The sequence below is a fragment of the Quercus lobata genome, chromosome 8, assembly GCF_001633185.2.
Source record: "Quercus lobata isolate SW786 chromosome 8, ValleyOak3.0 Primary Assembly, whole genome shotgun sequence".
Classification (NCBI taxonomy): Eukaryota; Viridiplantae; Streptophyta; class Magnoliopsida; order Fagales; family Fagaceae; genus Quercus; species Quercus lobata.
Genome location: NC_044911.1, coordinates 35,744,780 through 35,772,479, shown reverse-complemented (window position 1 = coordinate 35,772,479; position 27,700 = coordinate 35,744,780). Strand labels below are relative to the sequence as shown.

Below are 27,700 nucleotides of genomic sequence, written 5' to 3'. Positions count from 1 at the left end.
CAAATAAGGCCTTGGAGAGAGATAGAGAGACATAAAAATGTTGTAGATTGTTAAATAAAACGCATTGTCTCACCACAGAATCAAAACGCATTGTTTCACTATAAAAGACCTAAGACTGACAAAACATTTGAAAGAGAGAGAAAGAGAAATCTGAGGGGATGTTGCCTCCATCATATTGGCCCCCCACCACCATCAAGACACCAAAACCCCTACGGGTATTTTTTTTTTTCTTTTTAAATTAGGGGACTAAATATGATTTAGGTTTGGGTAATTTGGTTGGATAGTTTTTGTTTTGGTTATATAAGTAGAGAGAATATTTGATACGCAATGTAAAGTCATATTCTACCATAGTTTTAAATCATCTATAAGACACGTGCATATACACTTGCCCACACCATGTTTTAGTGTCGCACTATTAATGACTGGAAGACGGTGAGAGAGTTGGACATACTTTTATTTCATAGTATTAAATATGTGAACACAACACAAATTATTTGATTTTCACGGTTTTGTTACTCTTTTACATTTATTTTTTGTTTCATGATTAAAAAAAAAAAAATCTTACCTTCTTTTTTTTTTTTGGCTAAAAAATTAATCTTACCTTGAGAAGGCTATAAATATTCAGTGAAACAACAATTATAAATTGCACACACATAACCACTATAATTATTCAGTTCAAGGAATGAGTAAAAAAAAAAAATTGGAGGAATATTATAGAATAAAAGTTGTTATAAAATGTCTCTCTCTCAGAGACTTCATGCGAGAGTGCACGAGGTCCTACCAAGTGTCACTTTAATTTTGCATTTAGCCTTTTTTTACCTTTTTCATTAAGTTTTTTTATTTATTTATTTTTAAAATTTTTTATTATTACCCAAAAGTTCACATTATCTTATTTTAGTCGTATCTCATTAATTGCTTAAGCTTACACCACACCTTCCACTATTCTTCGTGTCTTTTAGCATACACACTGTTTTTTTTTTTTTTTTTTTTTTTTTTTTTTTTTTTTTTTTTTTTTTTTTAAATGTAAGGGCTAATAGTAATAACTAATGAGATAAGACTCCAGAGAGAGATACAGAGACACAAAAATGTTGTGGATTGTTAAATAAAAGGCACTATTTTACTATATATTACCAAAATAAAAGAATTGAGACTAACAAAACATTTGAAAGAGAAAGAAAGAAGAATCTGACGAGTCACCACCTCCGTTATACTAGCCTTCCACCACTATCAAGACACTGAAACCCCTATGGGTAATCTTTTTTCCTTTTCAAATTAGGGGCTTAAATATGATTTAGGTTAGGTAATTTGGTTAGATAGTTTTTGTTTTGGGTATAAAAGTAGAGAGAATATTTGGTGTGCAATATAAAGCTATATTCTATCATGGTTTAATTTTAAATAATCTATAAGACACATGCATACACATTTGCCCACATCATGTCTTAATATCGCACTATCGATGAGTGGAAAATAGTCATAGAGTTAGGTATACTTTTATTTCATAATATGAAATATGTTAACACAACAGAAATTAGTTTATTTCATGGTCCCATTACTCTTTTGCATTTTGTTTTGGTTTCATGATTTAAAATAATAATAATTTTACCTTAAGAAGGCTACAAATATGTAGTGAAGCTACCAAATCAATTTTTAATATCTCAAAATGTATATGTTTCTTTACTCTAATTTAATTTACTTTTTCTTTATAATTTATGTACAACATTATTTAAAACTGTTTTACATAAAATATTACAAAATTATCCGTGCATCGCACGGGCAACTTAGTAGTTTATAATAAGAGGGTAAAAATAAGAAGAGACAAAATAAAGGAATATGAAGGGAAAGATCAATAGTGATATTAAGATAGAGGGTAGTGGGGAGATGAAAAAGTAAGGGAGGGAGAAGGGTTAAAAGAAAAAAGGATAATAACGTGGATGGACGTTGATGTAGCTTAATTGGAGGGTAGCAACAATAAATATTATGTTTAAGCTTTTAATATATATAGATATAGATTAGCTTTCCTATTGAAACATTAAAACTTATTTGATTAAGATGGTTATTTAGAAACTTTCTATCTCCTTCAAATTTGGGTCAAGCATGTGCCACTTTTGTGAAAGTAACATGTCCAACATGCAAACCATTGGGTCACACACATCTTGTTGGTTAGGAATGAAAAATTAATAAATATAAATCAATTTAAGTATCAAATATATTAAAAAATTAAATGACACATTACGGTTTGAACTTGGTTGAATTTCGGTCCAACTTCAAAAACCTTGAACTTCTCTCTTTCTTGGTTCATTAAACAATTTGAGTTTCATAACCATGGTTACGGTTACCAAGCTTATGAAGTTTCATCTTATGAAAATTTATTTATTTTACTAGTCGATAAGAGGAGTTTAGGAATCCTTTTGAATTAAGATTGAACTTTTAGTACCACTAATAGTTAATCTGTGTTTCGCACGGTTGTGTTTTCGTTTTAGTTTATAAGCTTGTATTTATCACAAATAAAAATAATTTTTATTATTGTATAGAGGAGTTTTTTATTATTATTTTGTCTTGGCTTATTTTAATTCATAGATGAAAGTGATCTAGGGGACAAAGTCTACTGGTCCTCACCTTATCTGCCGTATATGCCATACATAGCTGGATAAACAAAAGAAGGGCATGTGTCATATTTTTCCAAAATGCGATGTTGATCTCTACCCCTTTTTTGCCGATGCGTCTGCAGTCTGCACAGCCATTTGCTTCACAGTATGTATGAAGTAGGTGAATGGTCCAGTTCTTAGAATCAACACAAGAAAGTAAGGCCAAAGAAAATAACGAAAACAAACCACGAGAAAGATGAGTGGACGAATTTGAGAACCCCGTCAATGCGAGTCAACATGCATCTCCAATAATTGAGCTTTGTCTAACAAACTACCATTTAGCTTGCAGAAATTTATATCATTGGCCTCAATGGTTTATTCGTGAATTGACATGAGATAAGTGTGCACTATGCAGAGACGTCAATTGAAACGGGTTGGAGGATCTTCCTGTCGCAATCAGGTATGCAAATACCGATTGCCCCCTACGTGGAGTTAATTTTTAGACTTTAACCCCTCGTACAGTTGTACCTATACTTGACACCAAAATAATAATAATAATCATAGCACAAAAATACTCAAATACATCATTCAATAAAAGCAAATACTCATATCTATCGATTTCTTCGATCTTTTTATTTATTTATTATGACGTAACATAGAGATCTCTATGTTACGTCATCTAATATCTATGATAAGCTTCTGTGTAAGGGACATTATTCTTATGATGAACAGTGTCTATTTGGGCATAATTTGATATTTTTTATTTTTTAGTTGTCATTTCTCATTAGAGAAAACTTTCATTTGTAAATTTCATGAATTAGTTTTGCTGCACTAATTATGAATTGATTTTGCGTAGTTTAACAATTGACAAAAGAGAGAGAAATAAATAAAACGATAGAGTTTCTGATAAATTTTCTCTTAATATATAAATAGATGAGTCATCTCATTCAAAGACCGAATATCTCTCGATTTTGCTTCAGCTTTTCCTTTTTCTCTTCAGTGTGTAAGACACGCCCAAGTCGCCTTCCAAAGAAAAAGCAAGATGACTTTTGTGGCATGTTCAATAGCCTCATTTAATGAGGTGTCCTATAGAATGTGGGCTGGACTAAAATGGTGCCATGCACCCAACATTGTGAACCGACACATAATTTGACTAATAAGTAATTTGGTTTAAAATTGGTAGTATAATTTGGCACAACCGGGGCCTAAATCCGTAATAGAATGATTTTCTTTGTTTATTTGACATATCATGTCGTCATGAAGTATGCTTATCGAAAGAACTAGATCCACTAATTTAGTCATTTTTGTTTTGTTATTGCTTCGTAAGTCAAAAAAAAAAAAAAAAAAAAAAAAGTAAAATGACAAGGAAGGGATTCAAATTAAACAGTAAAAATGGTTTAAGTTGCATAATCGTTTTGTAAGCTTTTCCCGTTCTCACAGTGAAAATTGCTGACCAAGAAGTCTTTGCGTCAACAAGCAAGAACATGAGGCCATTTTAGTACCAAGAAAGCCAAAACAGCAGGAGTTGCTGAAATTAGATGATCAGCGACCACACCGACACTGTGCTTCTAACAACAAAGTAAATTCTACTTGTGCGTGTGCTTTTTTTCATCCTGGTAGCAGAAAGTTGAAAAATGGGAGCAATCACCGTTATTAAAGGATGGTCCGCAAACTGCATGCTGTGTTCCATGTTCATCTTGTACATACCAGTACTTCTGTGTTCCTTCCATGTTTATTGCGCTGATAGAGTTTCTTTGAGGCATGGTGAGTGGATTAGAGACAATGACGAAACTCTGGTTTCGCCTGGAAGAAAGTTTGAATTAGGATTCTTTGGTCCAACTGGAAGTTCTAGAGACAAAAGGTATGTTGGAATATGGTACACTTCGGATAAGCAAATAGTTGTATGGGTTGCCAATCGAGATAGCCCGCTTATCAATACTACCACTGGAGCTTTCGGATTTACAACAGATGGCTACCTCACGGTATTAGATATGAGTAGTGGGAAGGTTCATTGGTCTTCTGGACGTGATAGTTATTATTGGTGTGATCCGTGTACAACTGCAGACTGGATTCTGAATCTCACGGATTCTGGAAACCTGGTGCTATTCGATAATGAGACAAGTCTATGGGAGAGCTTTAATAATCCAACTGATACATTTCTCCCAAACATGACTATGGATCGATACATGAACTTAACTTCTTGGAGAGACCGTGATGACCCTGGAACTGGGAACTTCACGTTTATGCTAGATACAGCAGGAAATTCGAACACACAAATCATCAACAAAGGGGGGAATATTTACTGGAAAAGCTTGGAGAATGGTGGGTATTACTCTATCGTCACAACAACAAAAGGTCAAAATAGTTATGATTTTGAGAATGCAAGGTTGGTGATGAATTTTAGTGGGAAGATAGAGTATTGGGAACAAAGCACAAACGGGACTTGGTCGTTGTTTGATGTGCATCCGAGTGACAATTGTAGTGTTTACGATTTTTGTGGAAAATTTGGTAGCTGTAATTTAAAAAATAATAAATTGCCATGCAAATGTTTGCCAGGGTTCGTGCCTCATGTCCCTCAGAAGTGGTATTCTGGAGATTTTTCGGATGGGTGCACCAGAAATTCGACGTCCTGTGGCAATACCTTCTTGAACTTAAAGATGATGAATATAGGCGGAAGACCAGAACAAATTCACCAGGTCGGAAACGAAACAGAATGCAAAGAGTTGTGCCTTAAAAACTGCGACTGCGAGTCTTATAGTTATAATCAAGACTCAGAAATGGCATGCTGGATTTGGACGCAGGAGCTATTTAATCTTCAAGAGGAGTATGTTGAAGGTTATAACCTCTCCATCCGTGTAGCAATTTCGGATATAGGTAATGTACTAACTGGTCGATTTTACATAAATTGCTTAGATTTACTAACGTAGTATTTTACTTCAGGAAATTTAGAGAGCGTCTTGAATATGAAGTAGAAAGTTTAGAAATCTTGCCAGCTGTTTATAGTCCAAGCCAAAGTCTATACAAAATGTTAAAGATACAGCCACTCTCTTAAGATACTGGATACAATAATAGTACAACAACTTAGTAACTTTATTTATAATGAATTTGACAAGGAGCATGGTTCTACATAATAACCAAAATCTTGCTAAGGTGAGCCGATAATTGAAAATATCAATTATCTTTACGGAACAAAAATAAAATGTTAACCTTGTCTCTGTATATGATAAACTGTCAACCATGGCCCATGGGATGATGGGCTGTCGGTTTGTGGACAGATGGATTTGCAATGATAGGCAATTTCATTATATGTATATAAGGCCAAGTCCTATTTGTTTGAGTTTATTCACTATTTGAAACTTAATATTTCTGCAGAACCAACTGTACAAAATTGTGAGCCTTGTGGCACAAACATGATCCCTTATCCACTTAGCACTAGCTCAAATTGTGGTGATCCTATGTACTTCAGTTTCAATTGCAACACTACCTCTGGCCAGGTTAGCTTCAAGGCCCTCAGTGGGACATATCGAGTCACTAGTATCGATCAAAATACATCAAAGGTTTTTATCCAAGTCAAGGATGTAGGAAGTTTGCGGCTAAACCAGTCATTGCCATTTAATCTAACTACTCCAAGAAACTCTAGTTCTAATGTTTCATCTAGAGTTACAGATGATGTTGAGATTGTTTGGGAGCCACCACTGGAGCCACTCTGTAATTTATCTGCAGATTGCAAGGATTGGCCACATTCAACTTGCGAATCAGCAATTGATGGGAAGAGGAGGTGCCTTTGCACCAAAAGCTTTCGATGGGATGGCACAAAGTTAAGTTGTACACAAGGTTAGGATTCTATATCATGTGCATATTGCAAATTAAAATTACTTTATTACAAATAAAGATTTAGTTAATGTTGCCCCTGCTGAGATTTTTTATTTTCTTCCTTTACTAGCTGTGATAATGGTTGCTTAAGCACAATGTTAGGACCTTGTGTATTTAGCTAAGGACTGATATTCAGGGGTTTTTCTTTTACTTGCTTACGTGTAACGATTCTAATTTCAGTTGCATTCCAGGTTAGAATCCTATGTTAATGCACCATATGATAACAGTGTGCCCTGTACATTTAATTTTGCTTTGTTAATGAACGATAAATTTTGTAATGTTGCCAAGAGTATAAATACTCAAAACGATATTGTCAATGATAATTATGAAATCATAAGAAACCCCTCTTAAATTTGAAACCCGTCTGCCAGTAGGATGTCTAGATAGTTTGTTCTAGGCACTCACTTATTCCTTTCCTTAAATGAATATTTTTTATATGCATTATCACAGACCTAGATTGAATGCAGGTGGGAAACCCAACCATTTTATCTTGACAATGGCCCAATAGTATTCATCTTACTTATTGTTTTCTTTCATTTTTGAATTTGTGCACAACGAGCTTGCAGTGTCTCACAAAAAAAAGAACCTATTACGTGCAATTATCCCAGTGATTACTGCAACTTTGATGGTTATTGCATGCTGTTACTTGTATTATTTGAGAAGAAGAAAAGTGGCCAACGGACAAGGTAACTGGTGCAAAAACAACCATATACCCTTGTTTCAAAATGACAATATTTTGGTTTCTTCCATAAAATTAGCTAGCAAGATACTGAAGTTATGATTAATCTCTTAGAATCAGTTAACAGGGAAAGAAATCAGGGAAACGCAGCATTTCGACTGTATGACAGTGAACGAAGTGTCAAAGAATTGATAGATTCAGACCAATTTAGAGAAGATGATAAAAAAGGCATAGATGTACCATTTTTCAATTTGAAAAGTATACTAGCAGCAACAGATTACTTCTCAGATACAAAAAAGCTTGGACAAGGGGGCTTTGGGCCTGTTTACAAGGTATTAACCTTTTTAGTACTCAATCAATATAGCAGTTTGTTTACTAGTTTCTAATTAATGATGGACGGTGCTTATGGTTATGGGAGTTTTCTCTCAGGGTTCATTTCCAGGAGGACAAGAAATTGCTATAAAGAGGCTCTCGAGTGGTTCAGGGCAAGGCTTGGAGGAATTCAAGAATGAGGTTGTTTTGATTGCTAAACTTCAGCATCGGAATCTTGTTAGACTTTTGGGTTATTGCATAGAAGGAGATGAAAAAATGTTACTCTATGAATACATGCCAAACAAGAGTTTAGACTCATTTTTATTTGGTTAGACTCTAAACCTGAATTTTATTTTATTTTATTTTTACTTATCAGTAATTTGGATTTGGATGGTTACTAAAACATGTCCTGAAATGGAAAATGGCATGCAAGATCGAACTCTATGCGTGTTACTGAATTGGAAGATACGCTTTGACATCATTTTGGGAATTGCTCGAGGGCTGCTCTATCTTCACCAAGATTCGAGGTTGAGGATCATTCATAGGGATTTGAAAACAAGCAATGTTCTTCTGGATGAGGAGATGAACCCCAAGATTTCTGACTTTGGCTTGGCAAGGATATTTGGAGGCAAACAAACTGAGGCAACCACGACAAGGGTGGTTGGGACTTAGTAAGTTTGATGCAGATGGTTGATTATGAAAGCTAATTATTTAGACTTTGTATGGCAGTTTTCAGTTTTCCCATCTATGTCCCCTAATTCACTGAAAATATAAATAATTTTTGTTGTGCAGCGGCTACATGTCTCCAGAATACGCATTGGATGGGTTTTTCTCAGTGAAGTCTGATGCCTTCAGCTTTGGTGTAGTTGTACTTGAGGTTATCAGCGGAAAAAAGAACACCGGATTTCACCAGTCAGAACATACTTTGAGTCTTTTAGGTTATGTAAGTATGTTGCATTAGTAAACCAAACAAAAAGTATGTTGCATCAATTACATATAGTTATATTTCCTGCACTCTACCTAATGCCAATTTGAATTTCAAATCGTCCCAGGCATGGAAATTGTGGAAAGAAGGCAAGGCTTTAGATTTAATGGACCAAACAATACGTGAAACTTTTAATGCAGACGAATTTTTGAGGTGTGTTAACGTTGGGCTTTTATGTGTACAAGAAGATCCAAGTGATCGTCCCACAATGTCGAATGTGGTTTTCATGCTTGGTAGTGAAACTGCAACTCTCCCAACTCCTAAACAACCAGCCTATGTTTTAAGAAGATCCCTCTCTAGTGCAACTTCTTCTACTACTAAACCAGAAAGCTGGAATGAATTAACATCTACCATTGAAGAAGGACGATAATGGTGGATAGCATACGGGCTCTCATGATTCTTGTTTTCTCTTTATCTGTCCTGCGGAAGTTTCCAGTATTCTTACTATGGTTCTCAAAGGAACAATTAAGGCATATTTCTTGTCGGTAATATTGATACTTTTTTTATTTATTGTCCCTGATAAGTGATAAAATTGTATCCAATCTAAGTCTGATTGTTTCCTATTTGAACCTCCTTTGTATTTATTGTACTTTATTGACTTCTGATTTTCTCTAACTCTGACCAACTGCCTTCATTTATTTAATCCTATTATTTTGAAGCCTAGAACTGCATTATTTGTGATTTTGCATCAAGAGGTACAGTCAGCTCAGCCTTACATTTAAGGTGTACAGTTCACTGCCACACTAAACAGGAAGAGATTCAAAAGAATGCTATTCACAAGTACCCTTTGTGTACTTATAAAGAATAGGCATACATGTCATGTCTCCATTGTAAATAATTTCAAATGCAGTCATATGAAGCCATTTGGAAATGTTGTAATGGGAAAGACGAGTTCTGTTTCACAGTGGCCTTATAGCTGTATCTAATATTCCATCTAAACCAAAGAAACATAAAAGTTAATTAGTCGAAACAATCAAATGGTAAAAATAGAAGACGAAAAGGACAAAAGATGAAAAAACTCAAAATTATTTTCAATAATAAAAAATCGAACTATTGTAGAATTGAGAATTACTTACTCTGTTCCTGCATGAAAGTATGCTGCCATGCCTTTGAAGAATTGAGAATTGAGAATTGAGAATTCCTTAATCAAAATTATTTTCAATAATTTTGTTTACCTGACATATCATGTTGTCTTTGAACCATCCTTATCGAAAGAACTGGGTCCACTACTTCAGCGATTTTTGTTTTGTTCTTGCTTTGTCGTGCAAAGTAGAATAGGTTTCAAAAGAAAACAATTAAAGGAAAAGGAAAAAGAAGGGATTCAAATCAAACAGTTAAAAGTGTTTCAATTTGCATACTTTTATGGGAACCTTTTTCAGTGAAAATAGAAGTCTTTGCGTCAATAAGCAAGAACATCAGGGCATTTTCGTACCAGGAAAGCCAAAACAGCAGAAATTGCTGCAATTAGATGATCAGAAACCACACTGACGCTGTGCTTCTAACAACAAAGAAAATTCTACTTGTGTGTGTGCTGTTTTTCATTTTGGTAACAGAAAGTTGAAAAATGAAAATGGGAGCAATCACCATAATTAAGGGATGGTCCGCAAACTGCATGCTATGTTCCATGTTCATCTTGTACATACCAGTACTGCTGTGTTCCTTTCATGTTTATTGTGCTGATAGCGTTTCTTTGAGGTATGGCGAGTGGATTAAAGACCATGAAGAAACTCTAGTTTCGCCTGCAAGAAAGTTTGAATTAGGATTCTTTAGTCCTGCTGGAAGTTCTGGCTACAAAAGATATGTTGGAATATGGTACAAGTGGGATAAGCGAACAGTTGTATGGGTTGCCAATCGATTTGACCCGCTTATTAATACTACTACTGGAGCTTTCGGATTTGCAAAAGATGGCAATCTCCAGGTGATGGATACGAGTACTGAGAAGGCTCATTGGAATTCAGAATGTTATAATTGGGGTGAATCCTGCAATACTACAGACACGATTGTGAATCTCACGGATTCTGGAAACCTGGTACTATACGGATACTCATCCGAATACGGTAATGTGACAAGTTTATGGGAGAGCCTTGAAAATCCAGCTGATACGTTTCTTCCAGGCATGACGCTGTCGTTGGATGGAAACTTTAATTTGACTTCTTGGAGAGGCCGTGATGACCCTGGAAGCGGGAACTTCACGTTTATGCTAGATGCAGCCGGAAATCGGAACGCAATAGTCGCCAACAAAGAGGGGACGACGATTTATTGGAAAAGCTCGGTTGGTTTATACACTTTCCTCACAACAACAGAAGTTCTAAATGATGCTGATTTTGAGAATGCAAGGTTGCTGATGAATTTTACTGGGAAGATAGAGTATTGGGCACAGAACACAAACGGGACATGGTACTTGGTCGATGCGGAGCCCAGCAACAATTGTAGCACGTATAATGTTTTTGGAAATTTTGGTTAACTGTGTTAGTGTATAGCTTAGACTAGTTTAGCCCATTGGGCATAGCCCAGTATACTGTACTTGTAATTTATTCCTTTTACTTATACTGCACACATATCTAGCCTATATAAGACTCTCTATTGTATATTATTATACACACATTAATATACAGACTATTCAGTCTTTCTCACACTTTATATTCTTAACATGGTATCAGAGCCATTCCTCTGAATTTCTGGTTCCTGTGGACATCTCTGGAGTTCTTCCGCTGCCCTCGCCTTTATCCAGTAGCCACTGTCAGAAGTGAGTCACCGCCGTATCGCCCACATACCCAACAACTCTCAGATCTCATTGTTCTGCTCATCCAACTGTCAAAGAAAAGGCATTGAGTGACAGAACAGACAATCCCGAGCAAAACCCAACCAAGAACAGCCAGAAAACACTTCACACACGCCTCCCGAAGTTTCTGCCTCACGAGCACGCGCTCCACGCGCCGCCACATTCCGTCATTCTCACTCACGCGCCCAACGCGCCAAGCCAGATGTCCTCCACGCGCCACACGCTCTTACACGCACCCCACACGCCAGCTTCGTTTCACAGACTACCACGTCAGCCCTAGTGTGACGTCACACAGCCACGTCAGCACACGTCATTCGTTGACTTGACAGACCTGACCGTTGACTTTGACTTGACCATTGACTTTGACCGTTGACCGTTGACCAAGTCAAAATTTTTTAACAGGACTTGTCTTGCTCAGTTTTTCACGTAGATTCTGATTTTGGGCTCCGTTTCTGCATTTGAGGTATCTAAGTCTCACTTTTTGGTCATTTTCTTCATTATGGCTCAACAAAGTGAACGAGATATCATACGTCGTATCACCATCATGTTGGATGGTCCTACTAGCTATCATGCATGGTTTCAGAATATGACCGTCTTTCTCAAGGGTCGTAAACTGTGGAGATATGTGACTGGTTCAATTCCTAAGCCAGTACCAAGCCCTAAGTCCAAAGCCACAGCTGCTGAAGAGTCTTCCAAGACTGCTGTTACAACAGATGATTATGAAGAACGTCTAGAGGAATGGGAGAGTATTCAGAGTAAGATCTTATCTTGGTTTATCAATACCTCTATTCCCTCCATTCATAATCTTCTTCCTCGTCTTGAAACTACTGAGGCTGCTTGGAAATTTTTGGCCGATCGTTATAACTGCACTAATGATTCAAGCTTGGAGTTTCACATTGAATCAAAACTTTATCAAATGCGCCAAGAGACAGGTCAGTCTATTTCTGATTTTTATTCTCAAACTTCTACTATATGGGAACAACTCTCTGCTGTAGATCCTACACTGGTGTGTTCTAAGGACATTGAGCTTTTTGTCAAATATCGGAATCGCCGTAGATTTATGCACTTCATGATGGGTTTCCGTGAGGATTTTGAGCCGACTAGGGCTTCTCTACTTAGCCAGTCTCCAACTCCTTCTCTTGATGCTACAGTAAAGGAGCTCATTTTTTAGGAGAATCGTCGGCCTACTTATCACATGACATCATCTGATCATGTATTGGCTACACCCTCACCATAGCCTTCTATTGTTGCATTCACTGCTCCTCCGCGAATAAACTCCGAGCATCCCACCTCTCAGTCTTCCAAAGGTACTCACTGCAAGTTTTGCCGTGACAAAGGCCATGACATCTCTGTTTGTCGTAAGTTACAGAAATTTGTGCAAGAGCAGAATAAAGCTTCTCTTCCTCAGGTAGCTGCTATATGTCCTTTAGATCCATCGGTTCCTACAGGTCCATCTTTGGCTTCCTCACTTACTACGACTGATATTGAGGCAGTTGTTCAACAGGTTTTATCCCGCACTTCCACTGCTCTTTCTGTCACCTCAGGTAAACAACTTTGGTTTTTTGATATTGCATGTTGTAACCATATGACTCCTGATGAATCCCAATTTTCTAATAAGGCATCCTTAGAACATCCAATTACCATTTACACTGCTGATGGAACTCCTATGCTTGTTAGTCATAAAGGAAAAATCTCTTCTCCTTGTTTATCTCTTAGTGACACTTTTCATATTCCAAAGTTATACCTCAATTTGCTATCTGTTGGTCAACTTTGCGAATTAGGCGTAGATCTTCTATTTACTAATCATGGTGTGGATGTGCAGGATCCCCGGACGGGTCAAGTGCTTGGGACAGGCCGTAAGGTTGGTCGCATGTTTAAGGTTCATGACTTGAAGATTCTTTCACAAGTTATTTCTGTAGCTGCTACCACTGCCACCTCCTCACCTGATCTATGGCATGCTCGTCTTGGTCATCCATCCTTATCTTGTCTTCAATTATTAGCTTCCCAAGGTCATTTAGGTTCAGTTTAGTTTCAAAATTTTGATTGTACTTCCTGTCATTTTGGCAAACAAACAAAATTGCCCTTTAATAAAAGTGACTCATTTTCTTCTGCCCTTTTTGATCTTATACATTCTGATATTTGGGGTCCTGCACCTATTCCCACTGAGGGGGGATCTAAATATTTTGTCATATTTGTGGATGATTTTTCTCGGTATACTTGGATTTATCTGCTTCACCATAGGTCTGAACTTATGTCTATTTACCAAACATTTCATAAAATGATTGAAACACAGTTCAATTGCACCGTCAAAGTCTTTCGATCAGATAATGCTCAAGAATATAATGATAAATCTTTCATATCCTTTTTAGACAGACATGGTACTCTTCCTCAGCGGTCTTGTCCTTACACGTCTCAACAAAATGGTCGTGCAAAATGAAAACATCGTCACATTCTTGATGTTGTCCGCACCCTTCTCATTTCTGCCTCTTTTCCTGAGCACTTTTGGGATGAGGCCGCACTCACTGCTGTGCACACCATTAATCGTATTTCTTTACCAACTACACACAACAAATCACCATTTGAGTTTCTTTATGGTCAAACTCCTGACTACTCCTCTCTTCGGTTTTTGGTTGTGCTTGCTTTGTCTTTCTTCCTCCTCATGAACGAACAAAGCTCCAACCTCGTACTTGTCTATGTTGTTTCCTTGGTTATGGTGTGTCTCAAAAAGGGTTTCGCTGCTATGATCCCATTTCTTATCGCCTTCGTGTCTCCCGTCATGTTGAGTTTTGGGAACATCGTCCTTTCACGAGTCTTCAGCAGTTTCCTACCTCTTCTTCCTCAGAGTCTCCCATTTTTACTGATCTTTTCCTCCCTCTCTATCCTGAACTTGTGGAGGATTCTTCAGCATCGACTGCCTCTCCAGACGACTCATCTTCGGTTCTGTCTCCGGCATATGACCTGCCTGTCTTGGATCCTGTGGCACCACCCTCTCTTGAGTCTCTTATTGGTCCTGAACTTCGTCGTTCCACTCGGGTAAGTATTCCTCCCCCTTATCTCACCGATTATCATTGCTCTTTTGCTCTTGCCACTCTCTATGAACCTCACACCTATCATGAGGCTCATATTGACCCTCTTTGGTAGCAAGCTATGAATGAAGAACTAGATGCCCTTCATAAGAATCACACTTGGGATATGGTTGATTTGCCTCCTGGTCAGTCTGTAGTAGGTTGTAGGTGGGTTTATAAGTTCAAGACCAAGACTGATGGATCTGTTGAACGATACAAGGCTCACCTAGTTACCAAGGGCTTTACGCAGGAGTATGGTATTGACTATGAGGAAACATTTTCTCCCGTTGCTCATCTTACATCTGTTAGATGTCTCATTGCTGTGGCTGCTGTTCGTCGTTGGCCTCTTTATCAAATGGATGTGAAGAATGCTTTCCTCAATGGAGACCTCCATGAAGAAGTGTACATGCAACCACCCCCTGGCTATCCACACTCAAGCAATCAAGTTTGCCGCCTTCGCCGTGCTCTTTATGGCCTCAAGTAGGCTCCTCGAGCTTGGTTTGAAAAGTTTAGCTCAGTTGTTGCTTAGCAAGGTTTCACTTCGAGTCCTTATGACACTACTCTCTTTGTTCGAAGATCCTCTGCTGGTATCACTCTTATTCTTCTTTATGTTGATGATATGATTATTACTGGAGATGATTCTATAGGTATCCGCTATCTTCAGAACTTCCTTAGTCAGCATTTTGAGATGAAAGATCTGGGCACTCTCAGCTATTTTCTTGGGCTTGAGGTTACCTCAACCTCTGATGGATACTACCTTTTCTAGGCTAAATATGCTTCTGATCTTCTCTCCAAAGCCGGTGTCACTGATAACAAGACTGTTTCCACTCCTTTGGAATACAATGCAAAGCTCACACTCTTGGACGGTGAACCTATATCCGATGCTACTCGCTATCGTTAGTTGGTTGGCAATTTGATCTATCTCACTGTTACTCGTCCGGATATTTCACATGCCGTGGGTATGGTTAGTAAGTTCATGGATGCTGTCCACTATGCTGCTGTTCTTCGGATTCTCCGATATGTCAAAAGTACACTTTATCATGGTCTGCATTACTCTTCTCGATCTTCTCTCGAGCTTCATGCTTATTCAAATGCTGACTAGGCAGGTGATTTGACTGATCGATGCTCTATCACAGGTTTCTGTTTCCTGTTAGGTACTTCTCTGGTCTTGTGGCACAGCAATAAGCAGGATGTGGTTTCCCATTCCAGTATTGAGGCTGAGTATCGTGCCCTTGCCAACACCACTTGTGAGCTTGTTTGGCTTCGCTGGCTCTTGGCTAACATGGATGCTCCACAGCCCATTGCCACTCCTCTTTATTATAACAATCGTAGTGCTATCTACATTACTCATAATGATGTCCTCCATGAATACACGAAGCATATTGAGATCAACTGCCACATCACTCGCCAGCATCTTAAGAAAGGAAATCTTAAGTTATTCTCTATCTCCTCTACTGACTAGCCTGTTGATATCTTTACCAAGACTCACCCACTTGGTCATCTTCGAGATCTTATATCCAAACTCCAGTTGGCTTCCTCCTTGCCACCTCGAGTTTGAGGGATGATGTTAGTGTATAGCTTAGACTAGTTTAGCCCATTGGGCCTAGCCCAGTATACTGTACTTGTAATTTACTCCTTTTACTTGTACTGCACACATATCTACCCTATATAAGACTCTTTATTATATATTATTATACACACATCAATATACAGACTATTCAGTCTTTCTCACACTTTATATTCTTAACAAACTGTAATTTAAACAATAAATTGAAATGCAAATGTTTGCCAGGGTTCAAGCCATATGTTGCTCAGAAGTGGCATTCTGGGGATTTTTGAGATGGGTGCACAAAAAATTCGTTGTCCTGTGCCAACACCTTCTTGAGCTCAAAGATGATGAAGATAAGGAAAAACCTAGAACAAAGGTCTTGGGTTGAAAACGAAACAGAATGCAAAGAGTTGTGCCTCAAACACTGCGACTGCAAGTCTTATTCATATAATCAAGGCTCAGAAATGCCATGCTAGATTTGGAAGCAGGAGTTGATTAATCTTCAAGAGGAGTATGAAGGTGGTTATAACATCTCCATCCGTGTAGCAATTTCGGATATAGGAACTTATTAATTGGTCGATTTTACATAAATTTGCTTGAATTTACTAACGTAGTGTTGTACTTTAGGAAATTTAGAAAGTGTCTTGAATATGAAGCAGAAAGGTTAGAAAACCACTACTCTCTGTCTCCCTAGTAGGAGTTTTTCTTCCTCCCGTTTTGAATACGAGCTGTTCCATCCCAAATCTTCCTTTTTTTTGGGTTGTATAGCTATTTGTTCTCTTTAGGAAAGAGTCAATAATCTCTAGTCATGGACCCAAGTATTCTTTCTAGCTTACAGAACCTGTAACTCACAAAAAAAGAAGAAGAAGCTATTCCGATCTCAATCACAAACTGCTCTGGCCTCTTGGAAGAATGTTCCCTCAGTCTTTTTGGGCAGCTCCTCTCTGATCGGCGATAGAACCAACATGCTCTGAAGAACACCCTTAGATCAGCATGGAAAATGGGGTCAGATATGAGAATTTTGGAAGTTGGAATCAATATACTCCAATTCAAGTTTAGCTCAAAATATCAAATGGAGTGGGTTGAGAGGTGTGGGCCTTGAAGCTTTGACAACAACCTCCTCTTGCTTTGTAGATGGAAAAAAGGGCTAACCTCCACAAATATTTCCTTCATCCATTCTCCTTTTTGGGTCCAAATTTGGGGTCTCCCCTTTGAACATATGTCACAAGATGTTGGGGAAGAAATTGGTAGCAAGCTAGGTAAATTCACTGAAGTCGATAGGTGTTCGTGGCAATCTGATCAGGCAAAATTCATGAGAGTCCGTGTGGAGTTGGAGATTGATAAGCCACTAAGAAGAGGAGCTTATATTGCAAGCTCTGAAGATGGACGACTATGGCTCACGTTCAAATATGAAAGGCTACCTACTGTTTGCTTCATCTGTGGGAAGCTTGGGCATGATAAAAAACATTGCCCAACAGCTAGGGACTGGCAAATTGCTTGCCATTAATATGGGGACTAGTTAAGGGCGAGGTGGACCACAAAAATGACAACCAAAGAAAAGAACCTGAGCAAAGAGACGTTCCGATTGAACTCTAGTGAGTTAGCAGCGTAGGAAATGACCGAACCAGCGTCTGGTTCTGCTTCAGCATGTCTTGAAGCTTCTGGTCCTGTGGGCGGGAAACGTAGCTTGGAGAAGAGTGATACCTGGGGAAACGATGACTCCACATGTGTGGATGGACATCTTGCTGGTGACGCACAAGCCTTCAAGGGACCAACTAAGTAGCTAATGAGTGTAGCGATAGGACAAATGATGTGTGTGGCGTCAGGACAGGACTTGGGTGCTTTGGGTTCTTGTGAGATGTCACGTGATTAGCTAAGGCAAGTTTTTTCAACTGAGTACAGAGACTCTTTCTCCCATGGGCCAAAAAGCCTTGCTTCACAAAGCCCAAAAGGCTCTTTTTCACAAGGAAGCCTGAGTACTAAAGCTCGTTTAGAAACAAATGAGAAAGACAATCCAGAGTTGAAGAATCCGACCAATGCTGTCCAAGTTGGTGTAATTTTTCAGGCCAAAGCTCATGGAAAGGGAAAACAGATTTTGGGCAAAGGCAATCTGAAAAAAGTAGCCCATGCAAAAGGAAAAGTTAGTGATGATCAAACTCTCGCGCAGATGTTGAAGTTTGGAGCAAAGCGTTTGAGAGTGACTGAAAGTTTCAGAGGAAGAGAACAATCGGGCTCCTAAGCGCTTATGTGAACTGGTCAACTCGGGTCTTGCTGATGCTGTTTAAACTTGTCTGCACTTTTGGTGCTTGTCGGGACCTTGGGCTTATCTTGCTTTTGTTAGTTTTGTCTTCTTGAAAAGGGAGTTCAACAGGATAGTTTTTATTAAGTTCTTAGCTGGCTGGTGTATATAAGTTGTGTATAAGTTGTTTAGGTTTGCTGATCCTGCGCCAGTAGGTTTAGTTTTCTTTGGGGCCGTTTTTCTTTTGTCTTTCCTGTTGTATTCCAATTTCTTGAAGCAATGAATCTTTGTTCCCTTTCAAAAAAAAAAAAAAAGAAAGGTTAGAAAACCCGCCTACTGTATATAATCCAAGCCCAAGTCTATGCAAAATGTTAAAGAGGCACAATAATAGTACTAACAAATTAGTAAATTTATTTATAATGAATTTGACAAGGAGCATGGTTCTACATAATAACCAAATTATTTTTTCAAGATGAGCTGATAATTGAAAATGTCAATTATCTTTACTGAACAAAAATAAAATGCTAACCCAGTCTCCGTATATGATAAACTCTCAACCAAGGCCCATGGGATGATGGACTGTCGGTTTGTGGACAGATGGATTTACAATGCTAGGCAATTTCATTATATGTAAATAAGACCAAGTCCTATTTGTTTTGAGTTTATTCACTATTTGAAACTTGATATTTCTGCAGAACGAACTGTACAAAGTTGTAAGCCTTGTGGTACAAACATGATCCCATATCCAAATAGCACTAGCTCAAATTGCGGTGATCCTATGTACTTTAGTTTCAATTGCAACACTACCTCTGGCCAGGTTAACTTCAAGACCCCAAGTGGGACATATCGAGTCACTAGTATCGATCAAAATACAACAAAGTTTTTTATCCAAGTCAAGGATGTTGGAAGTCTGCGGCTAAACCAGTCATTGCCATTTAATCAAACTACTCCAAGAAACTCTAGTTCTAATGTTTTTTCTAGAGTTACAGATGATGTTGAGATTGTTTGGGAGCCACCACTAGAGCCAATCTGTAATTTACCTATGGATTGCAAGGATTGGCCACATTCAACTTGCAAATCAACTAGTGATGGGAAGGGGAGGTGCCTTTGCACCAAAAGCTTTCGATGGGATGGCACAAAGTTAAGCTGTACACAAGGTTAGGATTCTATATCATGTGCTATTGCAAATTAAATTACTTTATTACTGATGGTTTTTAGACCCCTTAAAAACAATTAATTTAATCTAGGTAATTAGCTAAGTTGTTACCTAGTCCAATTTAACAAATCTAAGTTATCACAATTACAAAGATCATATCATGCAAAGCAGCGGAAAGATAAATAACACAAAGATATGATCACCCAGGAAACCAAACCGGTAAAAACCTGAAGAGAATTTGACCTAACTATCCTCAAGGTAAACTTGAATCCACTATCTTGAAAGAATCGAAGTTCATACAATAAAACTTACAAGCCTCCATGCTCGACTTCTTATTGTTACCTACCAGTAGAACTTACTGACACGACCACGTGCAAACTCTGAATCCACGGACTCCTTCTTTCTTGGATTCACTACCAGATACAAGCACACCCGCTTGTGTTTCTTTAAGCTTCAATGGCAGCAACCGAGTTGATCATTAAGGTGTAGATAAAATATCCTCCTTGAAAACCCTAAGTTTGTGTAAAGGAAAGCTCCTAGATCTCACAAGAGATTTACACAAATAGTAATATGAGCAACAATACAACTCTCAAGCAACCAAGACTTTAGAGAGGTTTGGGTACAAAACCCTAAAACCAAAAGAGGCACAAGAGGCACTCTAATCTGTCTCTCTTTAGTCAAAAAAATGTGGCTTAGGGTTTCCTTTATATAGTGGGAGAAGTAGATCTGAAACCCTAATCCTTAATGAGCTTAAGCTACTATTTGGGTTGACTTAAAATTCTGCAGATACGATTTTCGATTGATCGAACCTGTTCTTCGATCGATCGAACCAAGCAAAATATGAAGTCTTCTTCCTGCAGCTTGTATGTTCTTAAATCTTGACTTGAATCACCTTGAGTATTGTCTAATAAAACCTATAGACTCTAAGATCTATATCTAGACAAGTTTGTATTCACGATTTGCCAATTGTTCTAAACATTTAGAACCTAACAAACTCCCCTTTTGGCAATTCGTGACAAAACTTTCATACAAAATGAAATGCTCAAATATAAGAACAACCCAATACAATAAATTCAACTTAACTACTATCCATCAGTTGCAAGTGTAGACAGTAGCTCAATTGAATCAACCTGTATATTTCCTGAAACATTAAACAAAAAGTATAAACGCATGTGTGGAAAATACAAGTAAACAAAAATATATTCTTGATTTTACATAACACAAAATAAAGACATATACCAATGAAGAACTCATAAATATAAATCAACAAGAAGTAAAACAAGAAACAAATATATCAAAATAAATTCTAACTCTCCCCCTAAGTTAGATACATCAAAAAGTTTTTATATTCTCCCCCTAAACAAAACATCAAAAAGTTTTTATATTCTCCCCCTAAATAAAACAAACAAGTCATCTATGTCTCCCCCTTTTTGTCACATATTGACAAAGTCTACTTAATCAGAAGGTAGACAAAAAAGGTACCCAATAGAGTAAGAGAAAATAGAGACAACTCCCCTTATGAAGAGCAACAACTCCCCCTAAGAACCACAAAGGTTAAAAAAAAAATTCTCTGCATATAAAAATAGGAAAAACAAAACAAGTTTTGGGAAAAGCAATTTTGGGGAAAAGTAAAGGGGGTGGGGTTAAATAAAAAGACACAAACCAAGTTTTTTTTAAAAAAAAACTAAGTTGAGGATACACATGAAGAAAAAATATTCTCTCTATCAATAAAATGCAAACATGGCACTATGTGAATCATAAACAGTTGCATGAGTAGAGAAAATATTTGCACATTGATTATCCATCATATCTCTCTTAAGAAAAATATTTTCTACAGTTCACATATAAAAAAGGCATATAATAGAAAATACATAGCTCAAAAATTAATTAATCAATTTTTTGGTCAAGTTGAGTACCCAATGTAGCAAAGTGTATACATGTTATGTGTGAAAACAATGAGAGATATGACTGCAAAACTGCAAGATGGATACAAAAACAATGCACTACATGTGAATCCTAAACACAAATGATGCATGAAAAAAGATTTTGGTCAAAAACAGAGTCAGGCAGACTCAAACCAAAAATTTTAATCGCAATTTCGATTGATCGAAAAACAGGTTCAATTGATCAAAAGTCTGGAAAAATCAGATTTTTGAAAAATAGAGCATTTTAATGCAAAAACTCCTTAAAGCACATTGTTTTAAAAAAAATGCATGAGTATGAGACGAAAAGTTTTCAAAAACACTTGAATTCAACCTAGATCTTCCAAAATCAAGATTTTCAATCAATTTGTCCTCAAAGCGCAAACATTAAACACATTTTGCATTAAAATTAAGGAACTTTTAATCTTGGATGGCCACAACAAAATCACACACAATATAATGTACCAAATTTAACAAAGAGTAATTTGTGTAGTGTGTGCAACTAGCAAAAACTGGAAAAACATGTAAGGTGATATGTAAATAGAAATCAATCACAATTTCTACAAAATTCATCACATAGAATTTGAAAGAGACTTTCACCAAAAGAGTTACATCATATAACTCTCACATCTCCTAGAAAACAAGTTTGCAATCATGTAAGTTTTTTGATTTGCCTCATATTGTATACACCAATTTTTATTTGATCAGAAACTTATTAAAATAGCCGGGATAATGTACATACAAATTTTATTTGTTTGATTTAACATTAAGTCCAATAATGTACACACCAATTTTAACATTTAAACCGAGGCTATACCTTATATTCTTTTTGTGCATGTGCTACACTTTATCGAGCACAAAATCTTATGATATGCACTAAAGTATTCATGATTGGCTAGTAAATAGTGGTGAGATTGTTATTTATGCATTTTTTAAAAGGATCAAATCCGACAGTCAAATAACATGTGACTTTAAGATTAAGACAAAGTGATAAATATCATAAACATCTTTCCCACACAACATACACTACAAAGTTTTAACTAGTCAAGTGCAATAAATAAGCTCATCAAAGTTAAATAAGGTACATAAACTTGTTATATAAAGATAATATGGCCAATTCTTGATTATAAATCCAAGATGTGAAATACAAAACACAAAAATATTTTTGGTTTTAAAACTACATGACTAAAACCAAAAAAGTACATATTATGCTAAATGAACAATACAAATGCAATGCATGACAGTGCTTAACTAAGCTATAGAGGGTACACAAATAAGAAATATCAATTTCTTAATTAACCCTTGAGTACATGTACAAATTAGTACATACTCATACAAAATCAAAAAATAGCTTAACACATATATAACACATTTTATTCAAGTTTCTCCACAATGTCAAGCATATTCTAAATCAAAAGAGAGATATCAAAATTCATGTAATCTTCAAGAAAAATAAAACTAGACACAAAATAAAATATTTTTGTCTTTTTGAAAATTTTCAATGTTTTTGGATTTTTTTTTTTAAAAAAAATAACCTAAAAAACAAAACAACCAAAAACAAAAACAAAACATGTCCACAAACAATTGAAAGAATTAAATCAGAGACAAGTCAACAACACTCACCTTAAAAAATCTTTTCTCACCCATCTAGCACGAGTCTTCGGCTTTGTAGGTGAAAATCCATGTGAAGCAAAGTGTATTTGAGGGATTACACCAATCTTCTGAGAAAGACTGAAATCCTGCAAATTTCTTTCACAAGCCAACAAGCTCAATTTTTTCAAAAGAATATGAAACAATTTATATGGACTTATGGTAGGAGAAATATCATCACAATCCTAGACTGAAACAAAGAATGCTTAAATTTCAGTTTATAACAATTAGGACGAATGTGACCACGAACACCACAAAAGTGGCAGACAGGAACAAATTTAGGAACATCAGCATTCCTAGTGGGGTTTTCAGTCATAGGTTTTGGTTCTTGCCTCAACAAAAAAAAATTTGGTCTAATATGACCAACAACACCACAAAGGTGACAGGTAGGCACAAAAATAGATTTATTATGCTCTCTAACAGCAGGTTTAGACATTGGTTTAGAAACATCAGCGTCAACATCAGAATTTTTACCTTTGTCAAACCTAGCAAAATAAGTCTTTTCTTTATTATTCCTCTTGAAAGGAGGGATATAAACTTTCTCAGTTTTAGGCTTAAGAGAAACAGAAACACTTCTGTTATCAACAACAGACTTGGTACTAGTCAAATTTTCAATTTTAGCTTTAGATTCAACTAACACTTGTTCCAAGCTTTTCATCTTCTCATCTTGAGAGGAAATTTGATTTCTCAAAAATTTATTCTTTTTATTATATTCATCTAATCTAACAATCATTTCTCTTTTTTCAAATTAGCCAATTTTAACTCTTCCTTGAATTTCTTAGCAATTTTCATAGATTCCAGTAATTCCATACGAAGAGTTTCACAGGCATCAATAAAATCAACAGAAGCATGAGCAGAAATATGATTAGAAAGACATTTCAAATTATCTATGACAACAGGGGGTCAAAGATCAACTCTTAGATCAAAAGATCTAAAACAAAAGAGCAACCCGCTCTAATACCACTTGATGGTTTTTAGACCCCTTAAAAATAATTGATTTAACTTAGGTAATTAGCCAAGTTGTTACTTAGTCCAATTTAACAAATTTAGGTTATCACAATTATAGAGATCATATCATGCAAAACAACGGAAAGATAAATAACACAAAGATATGATCATCCAGGAAACCAAACTGGTAAAAACCTGAGGAGGATTTGACCTATCTATCCTCAAGGTAAACTTGAATCCACTATCTTGAAAGAATCGAAATTCATACAATAAGACTTACAAGCCCCCACGCCCGACTTCTTATTGCTACCCACTAGTAGAACTTACTGACATGACCACGTGCAAGCTCCAAATCCATGGACTCCTTCTTTCTTGGATTCACCACAAGATACAAGCACACTCGCTTGTATTTCTTTAAGTTTCAATGGCAGCAACCGAGTTGATCATTAAGGTGTAGATAAAATATTCTCCTTGAAAACCCTAAGTTTGTGTAAAGGAGAGTTCCTTTAGATCTCACAAGAAATTTATACAAACAGCAATATGGGCAACAATACAACTCTCAAGCAACCAAGACTTTAGAGAGGTTTGGGTACAAAACCCTAAAACCAAAAGAGGCATAAGAGGCACTCTAATCTCTCTCTCTCTTTAGTCAAAAAAATGTGGCTTAGGATTTCCTTTATATAGTGGGAGAAGTAGATCTGAAACCCTAATCCTTAATAGGCTTAAACTGTTGTTTGGGCCGACTTAAAATTTTGCAAATACGATTTTCGATTGATCGAGTCTGTTCTTCGATCGATCGAGCCAGGCAGAATATGAAGTCTTCTTCCTGCAGCTTGTGTGTTCTTGAATCTTGACTTGAATCACCTTGAGAATTGTTTAATAAAACCTATAGACTCTAAAATCTATATCTAGACAAGTTTGTGTTCATGATTTGCCAATTGTTCTAAACATTTCAAACCTAACAATTACAAATGAAGATTTAGTTAATGTTGCCCCAGCTGAGGTTTTTTATTTTATTCCTTTACTAGCTGTGATAATGGTTGCTTTAATTTAGTGATTTAGCACATTGTTAGGACCTTGTGTATTTAGCTAAGGACTGATTTTCAGGGGTTTTTCTTTTACTTACGTGTAACGATTCTAATTTGATCTCCAAAGTTGGCGGGTCTTTCCTAAAATTTGCAAAATCGTCTACAGCAATGTCAATGTGATCATTACTTTGTCATACCTTGTTATAGTCTGTATTTTGTATAACAATAAATATTTTTGTTTCACAAATTGATGAAAACATACATCCTTTAACTTCCACTAATTATCGTTTAATTATATCACTTGAGCCTGTTTGCTACTGTAACTACTAAACATGATGCGAAAGATTTCTATTCAAATTCTATATACTGAAGTATGACTAGTCATCTTTCTTTGTTTTAGTTTCTTCACCATCAGAAAAAGGAATGATATTGCTTCTGATTGTTGGAATAACTAGTGTGATTGTTCTCTGTGCCACTACTTTTATCTACATATGGCGAAGAAAGATGACCAAGAGACAAGGTAAGCACTTTGCAAAATGCATACTATGCACGTTGATTTTTTATTTTTATTTTTATATATTTTATTTTGGGTTAGATTGAATCATAAAAAAACCTGTTACAAGTTCTTCCATCTAATTAACATGTGAACTAAGATAGATTAGTGTCTTCTGAATTTAGAAAATAGACAAATTGACCGAAGAAATCGAGTACAACGCATGTTATATAGTGAAAGCTATGTCCAAGACTTGATAGATTCAGGTGAGTTCCAAGAAGAAGATGAGAAAGGAATAGATGTACCTTTTTATGATTTGGAAAGCATACGAGTTGCTACTAATAACTTCTCAGATGAAAACAAGCTTGGACAAGGAGGCTATGGGCCTGTTTACAAGGTAATTTCAGCAACATTTAGTGGTCATTAATGTACATGTCAACTAGTTTTTGGTTAAAGGTAATATTGTGTATTGGGAATTTTGGTCCCGGGGTACGCTTCCAAGTGGTCAAGAAATTGCTGTAAAGAGACTTTCAATTGTCTCAGGTCAAGGTCTTCAAGAATTTAAGAATGAGGTGGTATTGATTGCAAAACTTCAGCATCGGAACCTTGTCAGACTCTATGGATATTGCATAAAAGGGAATGAAAAGATTTTAATTTATGAGTACATGGCTAACAAAAGTTTAGACTTCTTCTTATTTGGTTGGCTTCTAAACCTATTTCCTTTATCTACAATCCATATTATGTTAATTTTAGTTCTTATTTTAGTTGCTAAAATTATTTTTTCAAATGCGAAATGGAATTATGGAAAAACACAAGATCAAAAGCAAAGCAAATTTTTGGATTGGGAGATGCGTTTCAACATCATTTTGGGAATTTCTCGAGGGCTTCTTTATCTTCACCAAGACTCTAGATTAAGGATCATTTATAGAGATTTGAAAACTAGTAATATTCTTCTAGACTATGAAATGAACCCCAAAATATCTGACTTTGGATTGGTGAGGATTGTTGGTGGAAAACAAACAGAGGCAAACACAACAAGAGTAGCTGGAACTTAGTATGTTTCCTATGCACAATTTGATTGTTGTAGCTGATTATTTATGTATTATGGTATATCTTCATTCTACTAACTTTGTTTAGATAATATGCACAAAGAAGTGTCTTGTTAACATCATAATTTATACAATTGTTGTGATGTAGTGGCTATATGTCTCCGGAGTATGCATTAGATGGAATCTTTTTAATCAAATCCGATGTTTTTAGTTTCGGTGTAGTTTTACTTGAGATTATAAGTGGAAAGAAGAATGCTGGTTTTTATCAGTCAAAAGAAGCAATGAGCCTTCTAACTTATGTAAGTGTGTTGAATTTTCCTAACCATCTTCATTCTCATCTTATTTTGTTTCATTATAGGCTATGTAGGTGTGTTAATTTTTCTAATAACCTACGCTTTGGTAATTTTTTACTTCATACCAATGTTTGTTTACTGTCATAGGCATGGAGATTGTGGACCGATGACAAGCTGTTGGATTTAATGGACGAGACCCTACGAGAAACTTGCATTGCAGATCAGTTTGTGAAGTGCCTAAATATTGGTCTCTTATGTGTACAACATGACCCAAGTGATCGCCCCACCATGTCAATTATCATCAAGATGCTTGATGGTGAAACTGTGAACCTCCCAACTCCCAAACAACCAGCGTTTTCCATAAGGAGAGACCAATCCAGCTCAACTTCTTCTAGTAGACCGGAATCAAATAATGAATTAACGAATAGTCTAGAAGGACGATGATGCATGGTTACGGTTCTCATGAATCTTGTTATTCTCTTTATAAAGCAAATATTTTTCCTTAGCTACTTCCGTTGCTGGATACTTCAGGTGACTATAAATCCTTTCCCATGTTTGTGCAGTGGTGTTTTGAATTTGAATGGATAAGATTTGAAATGTCTTAAATTGTGGTTGGACTATTGCTATTTTAAAGAACTTGCATGTTTTAGAGGACGTGAATTAACATAATTCTTGTATTTATATGTTCTATTAAATTCATTAGGAAAATGGCTTGGGGTGGATAGAACAACGAACAGGTGGATAACTCCTCTACAAAGAATTCGAGGTTCTCAAAATAGCACTTAATTAGGCCAATCAATTCACTAATCAAATCAATCAAGCATAAAAATGATGTCTATATGCCTATTTATACAACCGTTACTGCATAATTGTCACTAGTTGGCTGTTTAGTGTTGAAGTATTGTTTGTTAACCGTCTTAAGAACTAACTGAAATATCAATCTATACTTGTACGGGACTCGATTGAAACTACAATATGAGGGCTGTTTGGTAACATCTGCAGCACTGTAACTAACCGCATATGCATCAATCATCTTCTTAACTTCCAAATTCCTTCCAGAAGCTTCCAACAATCTAGCAGTGGTGTAGTTAT

General features: G+C 36.4%; 1 protein-coding gene and 1 pseudogene across 1 annotated transcript; both read left to right on the top strand.

Annotated features, from left to right (window-relative positions):
- Positions 1-4,013: 4,013 nt before the first annotated feature.
- On the top strand, positions 4,014-9,049 carry LOC115955217 (G-type lectin S-receptor-like serine/threonine-protein kinase At4g03230). The gene is made up of 8 exons (XM_031073282.1): positions 4,014-5,459; positions 5,958-6,419; positions 7,025-7,144; positions 7,252-7,469; positions 7,567-7,777; positions 7,883-8,120; positions 8,242-8,392; positions 8,502-9,049. Exons 1-8 carry the CDS (start codon positions 4,220-4,222, stop codon positions 8,802-8,804), a joined length of 2,943 nt encoding a protein of 980 aa, XP_030929142.1. The 5' UTR covers positions 4,014-4,219; the 3' UTR covers positions 8,805-9,049.
- Positions 9,050-10,035: 986 nt separating this feature from the next.
- On the top strand, positions 10,036-27,152 carry LOC115956798 (annotated as a pseudogene).
- Positions 27,153-27,700: the final 548 nt, after the last annotated feature.

Excerpts from the sequence above, each read along its gene's own strand:
- LOC115955217 (XM_031073282.1), top strand. The coding sequence starts at position 4,220 with ATGGGAGCAATCACCGTTATTAAAGGATGGTCCGCAAACTGCATGCTG. Across the intron at positions 7,470-7,566 it reads GCTTTGGGCCTGTTTACAAG|GGTTCATTTCCAGGAGGACA; the intron begins GTATTAACCTTT and ends GTTTTCTCTCAG. Across the intron at positions 8,393-8,501 it reads CTTTGAGTCTTTTAGGTTAT|GCATGGAAATTGTGGAAAGA; the intron begins GTAAGTATGTTG and ends AAATCGTCCCAG.